The sequence below is a fragment of the Panthera tigris genome, chromosome C1 (assembly GCF_018350195.1).
Source record: "Panthera tigris isolate Pti1 chromosome C1, P.tigris_Pti1_mat1.1, whole genome shotgun sequence".
NCBI classification, from domain to species: Eukaryota; Metazoa; Chordata; class Mammalia; order Carnivora; family Felidae; genus Panthera; species Panthera tigris.
Genome location: NC_056667.1, coordinates 201,159,063 through 201,174,280, shown reverse-complemented (window position 1 = coordinate 201,174,280; position 15,218 = coordinate 201,159,063). Strand labels below are relative to the sequence as shown.

Sequence of the window (15,218 nt, the reverse complement as noted above, 5' to 3'; positions counted from 1 at the left end):
GGTTCTATGAGGATGTGAATGGTCCTGATAATGGTGCCACTCTCCCAGTGAGAGATGGTGTCCCTTTCCCCTTCCCTTGAATTTTCACTGGTTCTATGACTTGTGTCAACCAACAGGGAGTGACAGCAATGCTGTGTCACTTCCAAGGCTGGACTGTAAGGAGCTTCTGCCTTCACACTCAGCATGTCCATTTTGAAAGCCAGCCTAGGTAAGAAGTGTAACTAAACCAAGGCCCCCATGCTGTAAGGAAGCCCAAGCTAGCCACATGGAGAGGAGGAGACCCTGGAGGAGCTCTGAGGCACTACTTAGACATATGAGTCAAGCCTCTTAGACTGTTCAGCTTGGCCCAGCCACTGCAGAAGGCAGCCAGGTGAATGACCACAACCATTGGTCCCCGCCATAAGGAGCAGAGCCACCAAGCTGAACTCTGAAAAAAATCCTAACCTAAAGGATCAGGAGAAGTAATTATTTGGGGGTCCTTTGTTATGCAGCCATGGATAACTGAAACATGATGGTATTCCATTATACAGGCAAAGAAACTGAGGCTAACATGCCTATATTGTAAACTTCTTAACAGCAGCAGCAGCTTCAAACACAGAGTGCCTGAATCCAAAGCTCATGCTTTGCCTACACACCTAGGCAGTCATTCTCTCCTGCAGTATTTGGACTGTGGGAAAATTGGGGCTCTGAATCCTAGCCATTTGCCTATGCCCCCACCCCATTCTCTCTGTGGGAAGATGGAGGCATGAGATCCAGATCTGGAGAACCCAGAACCTCCAACCTTTCCTCCCTGTCCCTGCAGCCTCGACATCAGCTTTCTGAGAAAGAACCAGAAGGGAGGAAATGTGGTTGGGTGCCCGGAGAAACTTGGGACAACTTTGCATCCTCCCCCACTGAGTGTGATTAGAAATGCTGATCGGGGCAGTCTTTTCAATGAAGTTAGTTTTGGTGGTTAAAAAGCCTGATGTTACTAATAACATAATCTCATCACATTCTACAGTTTACAAAGTGCTTTAATCCTATGGGCTTGGGTGGCCCTAGAAGTCTACCCTCAAAGTCCCCAAGAATCACAGAAACAGAAGGGCAGATAAGGGTGTCACCCTCCCCAGAGAAGATGAGGGCTGGACTGAGAGCTGAGTACACTACCAGAGGCTTTGGTCTTCTTTTCCTAGACCTTTTCAGTCTGTCCCTTTAAAGAAGGACAGCTAGGTTTTTCCCAGCTTGCAGATCCAGGCCAGAGATGTTTGACAAGGGTGAACCAGAAGAATCGGCACTCTTCTCCACGGTTGCCAGGAGAACCTAATTCAGTAGGGGAGATAGGGACCTAAGGTGATAACCCCTGAGATGCTAGTTCTATCAAAACCATCTTCCTTTACACACTCCTTCGGAAGCCTGGCCCCATGGTGGCCCCCAGGAGGCCAGCTCCCTCCCAAACTGTGGGCCCAGTCCTATTGGTTTAAATATTTTTATTGATACTAAACTCACCCACCCACCCCATAGCCAGCAGTTCTAAGGCGTCCTGCGTCCAGAGGCCTCGAGTTTGGCTCCCCTATATGGGGGCCAAAGAGCGAGAGGGACTACATAGCCTCCCTCGAGGGCCCTCCAGAGCGCTCCCCCGGAGTGGATGGCCTTCAGCGCCCCTCGCTTTCGTGGGCGGGCGTGTATCTCAAGCCCCGCCGCCTCACAGTTGGCGGAGGCCTGGGAGATGGACCTTCGCTGCGAGCAGCGGGGCAGCGCCCCCGCCGGAGTCCAGAGGTCCCGCAGATGCCGAGGGGCGCGCGGTTTGGAGAGCCGGACGGCGCGTCAGAGGCAGAGGCTGAGCTCCTTGCGCACGCGGCAGCGGTGGCACTGCACCACGCAGCACCAGTGGAAGCGACACAGGCAGTTCTCCTCGAGCTGCACGCTCTCCTGGCGGTGCCCGCGACCGCAGCACAGCAGGTCACAGCCGCTGAGGTCCAGGGCACTGCTGTTGCAGGCGCGGCCGCGCGTGCCCGGCGAGCCGGTGCGCCGGTTGGGAGCGCAGAAGTCGGGCGAGTCGGCGGCGTAGAGCAGGTCGGCGCGGCCCGGCGGCTTAAGAGTGCGGACCGCGGGCAGCAGAGCCTTGCCGTCGTTGGTTCCCATGACACGCGAGGCGCCGTGGAAGCGCTCGAGCAGCCGCGCGCCCACCTCCCGGAACGGGGGCAGCTTCTGCCAGCAGGTTCGCAGCGCGCACGAGCCCGACAGCCCATGGCACTTGCACTCGGTGCGCGTGTGGCTCCGTACGGCCTGCAGGGAGCAAAGGAGCCGGCGGATGCGGACAGATTGGGGGTACCGGGTGGGGAAAGGCCCAGAGGACCGACAAAAAATTAGATGGGGAGGGTGAGGTGGCCGGAAGAGTGAAAAGAGCAGACCAAAACCAAAAAGGAGAGCGCAAGGTGGAGAGGAGGAAACCCAGGGAGCAACAGCTCCGAGAGAAGGAAAAATTACAAAGTTGGAAGAGTGAGAGGAGTTGGGGGGAGTGGGGCGCAGTGTGCAGCAGAGATCGCAGGACGCAAAGTCAGGGAATCGGAGAGAGAGAAAGCAGAACTGACGGCTGGGGTGAGAGTCTCCCTAGAGGCAGGGAGGGGTTGCAGCTGTCGTGCTCTATTCCTCCTGCCAACCTCCTTCTGCCAACAGGGCCCCCTCGTTGCTGCCCCTCTCGGCCCCAGACAGGGCTGAGCAGAGCCAGCCTCCTGGGCGTCTGACAGGTATGTGGGCCTGTCTGGACATTCCTCTCTGGGCCCCCTCTTACTCCCTGCCCGATGCCTCAGGGCTGAACCCTAGAGGACACAGGATGTGTGTGTGTGTGTGTAGGGGGGGTCTCTAGAGCATCTTAGAACTAAGGCATAGGTTTCAGGATGGCCGACGGTGAATGCATTACTGAGAACCAGAATCCAGAACCCCTGCCCCTTATTTGCAATTTGTGCCTGAAGCTGGGGTCTAAGAGTCACAACCCCACTAAGATTTATGGTGTCAGATGACTCAGCAATATCATCTGTGGAAGCTCAGAGTCCAGAGGCCAACCTGAAATGCAGACTCGTGCGCCCCCCTCCCCTTCCCAGGTTTCTTTCCTTCCTCACCCTCCCTCCTGGAAACATCTGACGGAGAGCTAGGGGGCGGGGGTGGGGTGGGGGGTGGGGACTCCTCCTTGAAGAGGGAAGGGGAGAGGCAGGGCCCAGTCTGGAGTTGGTGGGCAGCCAGTTGGCAAATGCCCAGGTTCAGTCACAGCTTTCCTGGCCTTTAGCTGACTCCCTCCTACCTTCACCAGCCTTGTCTTTCACACCTTTCCAAGCCTTCCTTGGCCACGTTCTGGCCCTTTTCCCTGGCCTCCCTCACTTCTCCCAACTCCTCCACCTCCAGACCTTTGCCCCAGCTTCTATCTTCTCTTTCATCCCCAGCTTTTGTCACCCTCCTCTGTCCCTGTGCTGGTAGCCAGATCTCTACCTATCCCAGGCTTTGCCTCACCTGTCGGGTCTCAGAGGTTTGTCTTCCCTACCTGAGGTCCTGAGTCCTCTTCTCTGGGTGTCCCCTCCCCATCCTGCCCACTAGACCACCAGCTCTAGGCCTTCCTAGGCCTCCCAAGGGACTCCCTCTTCTAGGCTGGCCACCTTGCCTCCCACATGCCCATCCACATGCCCCCAGCCAATCTTCCCAAGTGCGCCCTTTCTGCCCCGCTGGCTCCCACACACATTAACATACTCCTGCACATACACGCCCTCATTCGCACCCCCATTTCCTCACACGTCTACAAACACGCTCCCGCACACCCCACCGTCACCCACGTCCACTCACACCTACCCACACCCACACATTCATACCCACACACTCTCTTACACACCCCTGCCCAGACTCACCAGCCGGCCAGCCTCGTTGTTGTGCAGTTGCACCAACGCACGGATGTCTCCGCGTCCCCGCTTGTGCCGCGCGTCCATAAAGAGCCTCGACTTCTCGTCCCCGAAGTCCACGTCGTCGCCGCAGCCCCCCCACTCCCAGGCGGCGCTGCCGTCGGGGGAGCCGGCGGGGCCGGGGGGCCCAGGGGTGCCGGGCAGGCCCGGGGGACGCGGCGGGGCCCGCCCTCGGGGCGCCTGGCAGCCGCACTGCAGCAGCTCGCCCATGGAGCAGGCCTGCGTGACGGCGTGGCTGGCGCCCGCGGCCGTTATAGCGAACACGAAGGCCGTCTCCCGGATGTCTGCGGGCCGGGCGCAGGGTGGGGGAAGTCAGCCGGCAGGACAGAGGCTGGGTCCCCGGGGGTGGCGGGGAGGGGGGAGGCGCTACGGTGGGCGAGGCAGCATGGCTGGGAGGCAGGGTCGGGACAGGGTACCCACAGACCGGCGGGAGAGGTGGGGCTCCCGCAGCCGCCCCCCCCAACCCCCCCTCTCCTCTGATCCCCCAAAAGAAAAAGCAGCCCCCCAGGTGCTCTTCCCACACTGACCCTGCTGCAGGATGCGCCCGAAGGCCTTGCTGTGGCTGGAGCAGTTCCAGCGGCGGAATCGGAACTGGAACTGGCACTCCCGCACCCCCAGCCGGGCGCCCCGGGCTAGCTCTGCCACCACCTCTGGCTCGGCCTGGCACAACTCAGCCTGCCGCCCTGCCAGCCGCCGCGCTTTCCTGCAGATGCTGGTAGGATCCATGACCAAGGGGCTGCCCACCGCCCTAGAAAGCAAAGAACAGCACGTCCAAGATATGACTCAAAGGGCTCGGGCGGGGGCGGGGAGGGAGGCCAGTCCCGCTCTGCCCACAGCTAGGCGCTGGGACGCGCCTCTTCTCTCCCCCCCACCCCAACTGAGTGTGAGATTGTCCCATCTGGTTCTCTTACTGTCCCATGTCCCCTTTCACTAGAGTTGGGACCGAAATTGCTATAGAGCAAGGATTCAGCCTTATCCTTCTGTGCACATCTTCATTAATAAGTCCTTCTAGGAATTTGACTCAAGGTGAGGGCACCCAGCACCAGGTGAGCCAAAAGGGAGACAAAGAACAGGCCTGACCCCAAAGGGTGACCCCCTCTCTAGCTCAGTTTCTCCTTCTGTAAAATGGGAAGGTTGGGCTTTGATCCCTAAGGTGGGCCCTTGCACGAGGATATCCTCTATCTCTCTGAACTGGAGAGCAGGAAGAAGTAGCTGGGGGACTGAGTCTCTGAAGCATTATGGTGAAGTAAGTGACACTACCCTTCTGTTCCAGGGTCTGTGACTTTTTCAGAGCAGGATGGCCGGCAAGGCAGGCCAGGCCCTGACGTCACTGGTTGTGACCTAACTGGTTTGGGGAAGGGGAATGCCTGTTTGGCTTGGTGTGGGTAAAGACCGAATGGGAAGTTCCACACACTTCCAGAAATCCTTCCGTTCCCAGCCTTCATTCCACCTAAGGGGAGAGCTGTTATTTGGTTTCCATAGACCAGACCCCTGAAGGTTAAGGTTACTCGCAGCTGAGTGGAACTCCTTGAATCAGATCGCTCTTATTTGATGAACGCTTAGCTGTGGTCCCTGTGCTGCAGGAATGAGTGGGCGGAACACTTGGACCTGAGAGTAATTTGAGATCACACAAAAACCCTTCAGCAGAGGACAGAAAAAGACGCCGGGTGGGGAGAAGTAGCACCAGGAGATAGAAAATGTCGAGGAAAATGGTGGGAGATAGGTGCCAAAGGTCAAGGTGGCCTACTTTTCATTTTAGCCTTCATGCCCATCAGCCCCCCTGTCCCCATTTGCTCCACAAGAACAGGCTGCCCAGGCACGTTCTGGCCCCACAACAAGGAGATGTAATGGGCTTGAACAGCAGCAAGAAGAATTTAGGTCTTAAGGTAGAACTTCTCAACTCTGGGGAGCGAGATGCTTAAAGAGGCCGTTGTAAGAAGATGTGTAAGTTCAGTTCTTTCTAAGGTAACCTACTCCCCCCCCCCCAACACACACACCCCACCCCATCAGATCATTGTCAGCCTCCCCACCCAAGTAGTCCTGGAGCCAAGATTCTTTTCTCAGTGAAGAGTTATAGTCCAGACTCCTTCCTCCATGCTCAGGACCTGACCATCACTGCATTCCAACTGCAGCCTGGAAAGGTCCAGCCCCAGCCCATTCCCAATCCTAGAAAAGTGGATAGTGGATAGTGTGTGCCATGGACAGGGCAGCACAAGGTGGTTCCCAGTGGCCCAGTGACCACCAAGAGTTTATCAGTCTCTTTCTCTCTCTCCGTGTATCATCGATCCTCCCCTCCCCCCATCCACTTATCCACCTCATTACAAAAAGGATTTGAGATGGCTTCCAGCCTGGTTATATAGGGTCAGTAGATAAGACTATGAGCACCTTGGGAGTTAGAACTGACGTTTTCTTTTGTTTCCTGTGGCAGATTTTTAGGTGCTTAATTCGTATTTCCCCCAATTTTTGTTACGAAAATGTGCAAATGATTACTATAATACTACAATATTACAAATGATTATTCTAATACTACAATGAACACCATTTAATCCATGTTTTTGAATGAATGAATGAATGAATGAATGAGCCTTCTAAGGAGAATGTCCTCGTTTGAGTCCAGGCCCTTGTCCACATGAGATTCCATGACTGCTAATCAGCTTCCTCTCTCTCCACCCCTCCTCTGCCCACCCCCCACTGGATGCAGAGGAAGGGAAGCAGGCCTCCCCATGACTGTCCAGCTCCTTTCCTGCCACCTGATTGTCCAGGCCTCCACCTGGGAGTCTGGGGCTCTGCAAACTCTTCTTCCCCAAATCACCCCACCCCCCATGCCACTAAGCTCCCCAGTCTCTCTTCCCAGCCCTGCCCTCTGCTAACTCCCTAATTTCCCAAGGTTGACTGGTTTTATCCTCTCAAGGTTACTCTGACCCCATCCCTCTCCTCTCCCTCCTCCTGCCCTAGGGAAGCAAGAGAGGGTGGGGGTATGCAGGGAGAAAAGCAAAAACCTCCTGACCTTGTCTGCTTGCCAGGGGCTAGAGATAGGAGAGAAATCGGGAGGAGCAGGAAGGGTAGGGCCCTCCCGGAGGTGGGGCCAGCCCTTTGCAGGGTTGAGGGGCTGCCCCAGAGTCAGTTGCTGGTCCGGGTCTGGCTCCCCAGGCTGGCTTGCTGCCTGGGAACAAGGCTTGTTTACAAGCTGGTCAGGAGGAGGGATGGGCAGTAGTAGCAGCTAGAATCCCAAGGGACCAGCTTGCTCCCTGCCCTCCTGTCCTCGCTCCCATCCCCAAGTCACAGGAAAGGAAAGTCCAGAAGAGGAGTGGGGGGGGGGGGCAGGGCATCGGGCAAAACATCAAGCGTCACTTCTGCACCCTGGTCTCTGTCAACTCTGGGTGAGCTGAGCCACTGTGGGCAAGTCAGCTCTCTCTCCGCGCTTCAGAAACAGGAGAAGTTGCCCGAGAAGCTCCCTTGTCCCCTCCAAGTTAACACTGGACATAACATCAAGAAATAACTCCCCCATCTCCCCTCTTTCTTTACCCTCCTTTCTTCCCTTCTGCTTCCTTAGGGAATCAACTCTGCTTTTTTGGCCTCTGAGTCAGCATTGGCCTGGGGTCAGCCCAGAGAAGATGTACCCTTTTGGAAGCATCTGCTTGTTTGGGGGGCTAAGCACAGTGGTGTAGGAGTTATATAATATATAGCAGGTAGGATCTGAGATCCTAATCAAATAGCCATTCCTGGGCATAGAAAAAATGAGGCTAGTCCTAAAGGAAATCTTGCAGACAAGAAGGGACAGGCCTAAGGTTGGCCATTCTAACTGGCTTGGCAGATGCCAAAATCTCCCTCCCAGGGACCTTGGTTGGTAGAATCGATAGCCAAGTGGGGTGGCGTTAGGGACAGCCAGCTCCTACTGGCAACAACTGTAGCTCTAAGCCCTGGGGGCCCCAGGTTCTGGCCTAACCTACCTTTCCATCTCCAGATTCAGAGGGCCAAAGGGAATGCCAGAAACCATCTACTCCTCCTCTACCCACTTCACCCCCATTATACAGACGAAATCTGAGGAAAGAGGTGGCTGACCTTGGCCACTCAATGGAGGAATCCGTTCTTCAAGAAGTTTAGGTGAATGTTATTTTTTCTTTTTTTTTTTTTTTTCCAACGTTTTTTATTTATTTTTGGGACAGAGAGAGACAGAGCATGAACGGGGGAGGGGCAGAGAGAGAGGGAGACACAGAATCGGAAACAGGCTCCAGGCTCCGAGCCATCAGCCCAGAGCCTGACGCGGGGCTCGAACTCACAGACCGCGAGATCGTGACCTGGCTGAAGTCGGACGCTTAACCGACTGCGCCACCCAGGCGCCCCTAGGTGAATGTTATTTTTTAAGTTTATTTGTTTATTTTGAGAAAGAGAGGGAGCATGTGTGTGTGCGGGGGAGGGGTTCTCAGCTCAGGGCCCCACAGAGGGCTCGAACTCATGAACCAAACCTTGTGATCATGACCAGAGCCGAAATCGAGAATCAGACGCTCAACCAACTGAGCCACCCAGGCGCCTCTGGGTGAATCTCTTTAAAACCAAAGGGACTGGAGGGAATGACCACGTGGGGTTTTGGAAGAGCTGAGATGCCCTCGCATACCATCCTCCACACAGCCCTTCTGCCAAGCAGGGTTGGCTCACTGCATCCATCCCAGATTACACCTCCAGCTTTCTGGACTCAGAGCTACCCCCTCCCAATTCCTAAGTCATCAAAATCACACCCGGCATCTTTCCGAGCTCACCTCAGATCCCTGTCGTCCCTGAGCCCAGCCCTCACTGACCACCCCTCCCCCCCATCACCTTAGGTGTCGCTCATCTGGGGGTGCTCATTATCCTGCCAGTGGCATAACTATTTTGTCATGTCGCCCTGTCTTCTCTCTCCACTTAGGTGAAAGACACACTAAAGACAAAGATCTCACGCGGAAGCACGATGTCATTTGTGGCACACGTGCAGAGTCTGGGGAGTCTGTGACTTATGTTTCGATCTGGGCTCCGCCATTTGCTTCTCCTAAGACGTCAGCAAGTCCCTTGCATGTGAAGTGGGCACTTAATATTTGTTGAATGAATGAGAACTGACCTTCGCAACCTCAGTGTCCATGACTGTCAAATGGGAATCATGATACCTGACAACTTCCCTGGTACACATGAGAAGAGCCTGCCCAGACGGTGAGCTCTAGCAAAGTGCTTTTTGTCCTCCCATTCACACCCCCATTCATGTCTTGGGCCTGCACAGAGCAGGGCAAACGGTAGGAGTGCAGGCAGCTGTTTGTGGATTCACGAGAACACCCTTTCCTCCAGCTGTCTGCCCTGACTTCTCAGCTGGGATCCCTGTGTTCCTTCCTCCCTTACCGGCCCTGCCTGTGAACCAGAAGCACCCTCCGGGACCCTCCCCTTCCCCAGAGAGCACTGGAGTGGATTATCGAGGCCAAGGAGATCACAGACCCTTTTGGTGCCCAACTTCCTCTGAAGGGCCTCCTGGCCAGCCGCCCTCTATTTCCTCACACTCCCCACCCCCAGGGCCCTTAGTCTGACCCCCACCTCCTAGGAGCCAGCAGAGGGAGCCCTGAGCCCTGGGGCTGTGGGTGGGGGCTGTATGGGGGTGGGGAGGTGGGTGGTGGAGAAGGGGCAGAAAAATGTTGCCTGACGGCTGCTGAGGCGGCTGGGCCCGGGCCTGTGCCCGCCCGCCTGTCCTGTCCTGCTCTGTCTAACTCGATAATTACTGCTCCCCATCCCCCAGCCACTACCCCCACCCCAAACACCACATCAAAGCCAGTGATGCCCCAGCTCCATTAACCCCTGCCTCCCCACCGCCCACCAGATACCCCATTCCACCCCTCTCCCACGCTGGCCCAATTTGGTTCCCTCTGCCCCATCCTGGACACTGTCCTTCCCACCTCCTCACGCTGCTCTCCTTCTCATGGCTCTTGGAAGAGGCAGGGGCTTTCCCTTCCCTGATGAACGTCACCAGTCAAGAGGGCTTCCTACCGGTCAGGGCTGTGGGAGGCAAAGGAGTGGACACATTGACCGACCCCCCCCCCCCAAACACACACTGGATTCTCTGAGGAGAATCTGTCATGTGTCTTCTGCTCTCCCATAGTGAGGTGGGGAGCACCCATGTGAAGGTGGGGGTGGGGGGCAGAAAGGGCCTGTGGAAGGCCCTGTACCCCTTTCCTGACCGCACCCCTCCACCCCTCACTGCACGCAGGGATGAGGTACTCGGCAGGAGGTAGACTCCCAGCCCTAGTGCTCACTGCCTGCATTCTGGATGGCCCAAGGCAAGTCCCCTCCAGTTCCTGGACTTTGCTGGACTTCTAACCATAAGTGAAATGATTGGCCTAGATGATCTCCAAGTCCTTTCTAGATCTAATTTCTAATTTCTGGCTTAAATGGAGGGCTTGGAGCTGGAGGAACCAGCTTTGGAGGCCAGGTGGAAAACCGGAGCTCCCTCCCAGCGACCTTTTCCCTCCCTCAGCTCCTCCTCAGGTGGATCAGGGGAAGCACCCAAGGTCTCGCCCCACCCCGCCTCCGGCAGGAAGGAGGACATAGGCTAGAGGGCGCTCTGCCCAGTCCCTAGGGACAGGCTTCTGTGTTCCCTAGAGCCTCCGGCTCTGGCTGGCCAGGCGCCCTGCTGCTGCCAGCCTGACCCCGGCCCGGCTTCCCCACCCCGCCCTCGCCTCATCCCCTCCACAGCTGCATTTCTCCATCAAAGTACACATTCTGGAATCCCCCTCGCTGGGCCCTGGTGATCAAACTTCCCACTGACCTCCCCCCACCAACTCCTGGCTTCCGATGAGAACAGGGCAGGAGGGGGCTGCCCCCCCACTCCAGGAAATGTCACAGTGCCAGGGCTCTGGTGGGCTTGGGGCATGCTCTGGCCCAGATAGAGCCAGCCTCCTTTTGCCCCTGCCCTTTTCTGCTCACAGCCCCATTGTCTCCCTCCAGGGGAAGCTGCCAAGGCGGGAGGCCTGGAGGGGGGTACTGGGTGGCCACCCCACCCCAGTCCCCACCCCGCCGGGAGCTTGGTGGGGGCCAGGAACAGGACTGCCCACAAAGGGTCAGATAAAGACAGGATGGAGGAGGATGGCCAAGCCCAGCCTGGGGTGGAGGGGGGATTCCAGCTGGAAAACCTGGGTGTCATGAAGAAGCCTGGGTCCTTTCCCTGACTCCCTGTGGGGCCAGAGATGAGGTTGTCCTAGGCCTCTGGTTCCTGTTTCCTTTCCATAATGGGTGAGGGGGAGCGGGGAGGGGGGGTGCAGAGAAAGGCAAGATGAGATGGGGGAAGGGAGTGAGACTGGGTGGTATTTTTGCTAGTGGAACAAGGGGGGAGGGTTGGTTTCTTTCATAGAAAATATAAAACAGAAAGAGGAAAGAGGAAGAGAGAAGGGAGATTGATTTGATCTATTCTGTGAGAGTGAGCTATTTTCCACATGCACTGATTGAGAGCATAAATAAAGATGGGTCAGACATTGAGGAGAACTTCCTGGGGGAGGGTGGGAGGGGCTCGGAGAGCAGGCTGGTGGGGTGGGTGCTGGTGACCAGGAAGCCACAGACTTTCTTTCTCTGCCTCGGTCTCAAAATGGGATCTGTCGGGGCCAGGGCACATGCTGGATGGCCTGCAGGCAGTGGGCTGGACAAGATGACCTCAAGAGAGCCTGGCCAATGTCCTGGAATCTGGGATTCTGTGATTTACAAAGATATGGTTACAGATGGGAGAGAGACAGACAGGCCGGAGGCAGAGTTTAGAAAGCATGCATTGCATGGAGGGGGAATGAGGGGGAGGGGGAAAGGAAGTGGAAGGGAGACTTTTCTGGAACCTGGAGCCAGGTACCTGAGCCTATTCCAGGCCCTGGATCATTCCCCTACAGGAGCCTCCTTTCCTAATCAGGACCATCCAGTCACTCAGCGTTCCTGGGGTCCTCTCTGTTCCCACCCTGGAGGCTATTAGCATGTCGGGATGGCGTGCAGGGCTGCTGCTTCCCTGCCTACTGCTAGAGCTCCAGCCCAGCTAGCATTCTCTGAGAAGCAGGGAAAAGAGGGCCAGCAAGCAGGTCAAAGAACGACCTGGAAGCCCCTAGCCTGATAAAGTTAGTAGCCTAAGTGAAGCTGGGGTAAAGGGCAGTGTGGGGGTGGGGGGTGGGCAAAGAGTGTCGGGAGCCTTAGGCCACCAGGGACGCTGGGTCCAGCCCACCAGCCCAAGCCTGATCTCAGAGAGCAATGGTAGGATGGGGTGGGGACAAGAGTGTCAGCAAGTAGAGTCAAAGATCCCAAGAAAGGAATCTGGACTCAGACCAAAGGAATGAAGTGTCGGAAACAGACAGAGAGTGAGGGGGCTGGTGCAGGTGGGAGAGGCAGGTTCTCTGTGGGAAGCATCTGAGCGAGGCAGTTGCTGGACACCTTATCACCCCAGCCTCTCACTCTTCACCCAGCTTGCTCTGCAGCTGCAGCCATGAAGGCCCCTGTGTTCTCCTACACCTGCCCTCCTCACCTCCTCCCCCACTCCCTGCTTCCCAGCTTCAGGGTCAGTCTCCAAGGGACCAGACTCTCTCTCCCTCTGGCTTGTCACCCACCCACCAACCCCTCTTGAACAAAAGAACCCCCACAATACAAGCCCCAGGAAGGTGAATCAACCAATTCAGCAACATTCCACAATACTTCCCCAGCACCTTTAGCCTCCAGGGCCCAAAGACAAAGGCTCTGACTTCCCGGAGCAGGGAAGAGAGACCACAGAGGGGATGGTTGTCAGTAAAACGCAGTAACTGGCATGGTTGTCCCATGCATGGGGTGCAGTAGGAACACACAGAAGGCAAGGGAGGAAAGACAAAAAGACAGTGTCGTGGAAGATGTGCTGTTCTAACTGGAAGGATGAGAATGAGCTGGATAAATGGAAAAGGAGAGGCGGGAGGGTGGCTACCATCTGGGAGAGACCTCTGACCCCATACCTTGAGAAAGGGCAAAATTAGAAATGTGTGTCTGGGAAACAAGACAGAGATTCTTTTACGAAGTTTTGCTTGGGACTCTTGGAATTTTAAATTTAAATTAATCCTTTTCACCCCTACAAACTCTAGCTGGAAAACCCGCAGCGTGGAGGAGGAGACTTACACTTATGGATGGAGCACCTCCCAGTGTCAAATCATTTTGTAGATCCTCCCATCTAATCTTCCTATCTCGCTTACCAGGTAGGGGGACTGTTTCCCAGTTTTAAAGTTGAGACGTTGAGGCGCGGGGAGAAGTGAGTTGCCAAAGGTCACAGACTTATTGTCGGCCGAGATTAGATCTCAGGTCTGTCTATTTCAAAACTGACACAGCATTATACCAAGCCAGGATCGAAGGACGCATGTTCCCTGGCCGGGACCTGGGTCATCCTCGATTTGCTCCCTCACTGACACCCCCAAGGGACATCTCTCCCGCATCACGAAAGAGGGATAGCAGCCAGCAGCTCCCTGTGTGGGCATCCAGCTCTCTATCTCCCGGGGGGAGAAGGATCTGCCTGCCCCACCCCTCCATCCAAATGGGGGGGGGGGGAGGGTGGAAGAGGAGCGGAGGATAGGGAATCCAGCCAATGACATGGCCCTATGCAAATAGACCAGACCCTGCTTTCTTAGGATTGGCTGACGCATCAGCGGTATTGTCCAAGTCCCTCCTCTCTAAACTCTGATCTATTCCAGGCGGGTCTTTGCAGCTCCAGAGAGACTAGGAAGGAAAAGAAAGTCTCCGGGATCCGGATCTCTGAGAGGTCTCGACCCGGCACCCACCTTTCCAGTTGCTGTCCATCCCCAAGGCTCAAAGTTCCCGCGACCTTAGCTGCGTAGGTGTCTGCTCTAGCTAGGGCCCGGTCTGGAGACCAGGTCTGGGAAGACGTCCCCATCTCCTGGCTGGCCAGGCCTCCCTCTCTTCCACCACGACCCTTCACGATTCTCAGTACCTCCCGAGCTGCATTTTTTTCATTTCTGACCCCCCACATCTGGAAGGGTCGGAGCCTAGGTCCCTTTCCTGTCTTTCCTCCTCTTCTTTGCTCTGGGGGAAGGATGTAGAGAAAACCGCGGTCCTGACTCAGTTTCCCTTTACGTTTTTTCCCCGCCACTACCATCCACTTTGAAGTAGCACTCAGCTTCTCAGCGAGAAGCTGGTGGGTTGTTGAGCAAAGTAAGGCGGGGAAGAGACAGCTGTTGGACCTTCCTTGCTTTGTGGCTTACCACCTTGTTCTTCTCCTTCCCACAAATCCAGTCCTCCTCCCCTAAATCCAGGGCCCTCCTCACACACTCTTTTCTTTGGATCTCTCACTGCAGATCCTCCCGCTATCTACCCGGTAGCTCTTTCCTACCCGCGTGCCAGTTCCTTGAGGACCTGGATTGAGCGCATAACCGGAGGGGGCTGAAAGAGAGTGGGGAGGGTGTGTAGCACAAGGTAGGAGGAAATACAATAGAATGTGCGGGGTGTGGGTTTAGGAACATCTGAATGGCAGTTTAGAAGTGGCCCAGGCGGTGTCTGGCAGGAGAGCGGCACGCACCTCCCGGCACCTCCCCAGCGCCCTAGGGCTGGGTTCCCGCTCGCTCGCAGGTACTGCCCAGAGGCAGCGGGACCGCGTTTCTGAGCCACCCGCCACCCCTCCCCGCCAGTCAGTCCCGAAGTCCCCACCCTTGAGCTTCAGGAGCCACACGGGGACAGCCAGCCCGACACAGCACTCACCACCACAGTCCGCCGACGTGCGCGGGACACAGGAGCAGCAGCAGCAGCAGCCCGAGGAGGGAGGGCGCGGGCGGCAGCATCGTGAGCGCTCTACCGCGGGCCGGTGCGGTCAGCGGGCGAGGCTGCGGGGCCAGCCGGTGCGCGCGGCGGCGCGGGCTTCAGGGCGAGCGCGGCTACGGCGGCGGCGGCGGCCGGGAGGCGATGGCTCCGGCGGCGGCGGGGGGGCCCATCGCGGGCGAGGAGGGCGCGGCGGAGGCGGAGAGCGGACGGGGCAGCCAGCGCCTGTGTCTCCCGCCGAGCTCGCTCGGGAGAAGAAATCAGAGCCGGGGGCGGGGGTGGGAGGGGAGCCGGGCCCGGGCGGGGGCGGGGGCCAGGGGGGCCGTGGGGTGGCAGTTGCGACAGTCAGGCGGCGGGACTCTCGGGAGGGAGCCGTGCGCCCCGGGGCTGGAGGCGCGGAGCTCCGCGGAGGGCGGGTGCGAGGTCCCGGGGCGGGGCCCGAGCGCGCCGGTGGCTGCGGGACCCGCCTGCCTCGCCCCTTCGCTTTGCCTCTCTCGGACTGGGAGACCCCTCCGCCTCCCAGAGTCGGGGGCAACG

The 15,218-nt window shown here is 57.2% G+C and overlaps 1 protein-coding gene across 1 annotated transcript; it reads right to left on the bottom strand.

Annotated features, from left to right (window-relative positions):
* Positions 1–1,044: 1,044 nt before the first annotated feature.
* On the bottom strand, positions 1,045–14,745 carry WNT6 (Wnt family member 6). Its single transcript, XM_042997609.1, has 4 exons — positions 14,625–14,745; positions 4,451–4,671; positions 3,873–4,207; positions 1,045–2,265 (listed from the first exon to the last, which is right to left on the bottom strand). The coding sequence occupies exons 1-4, from the start codon at positions 14,702–14,704 to the stop codon at positions 1,804–1,806; spliced, it is 1,098 nt and encodes a 365-aa protein (XP_042853543.1). The 5' UTR covers positions 14,705–14,745; the 3' UTR covers positions 1,045–1,803.
* Positions 14,746–15,218: the final 473 nt, after the last annotated feature.

Excerpts from the sequence above, each read along its gene's own strand:
- WNT6 (XM_042997609.1), bottom strand. The coding sequence starts at position 14,704 with ATGCTGCCGCCCGCGCCCTCCCTCCTCGGGCTGCTGCTGCTGCTGCTC. Across the intron at positions 4,208-4,450 it reads CGGGCGCATCCTGCAGCAGG|ACATCCGGGAGACGGCCTTC; the intron begins GTCAGTGTGGGA and ends CCCGGCCCGCAG. Across the intron at positions 2,266-3,872 it reads ACAACGAGGCTGGCCGGCTG|GCCGTACGGAGCCACACGCG; the intron begins GTGAGTCTGGGC and ends TGCTCCCTGCAG.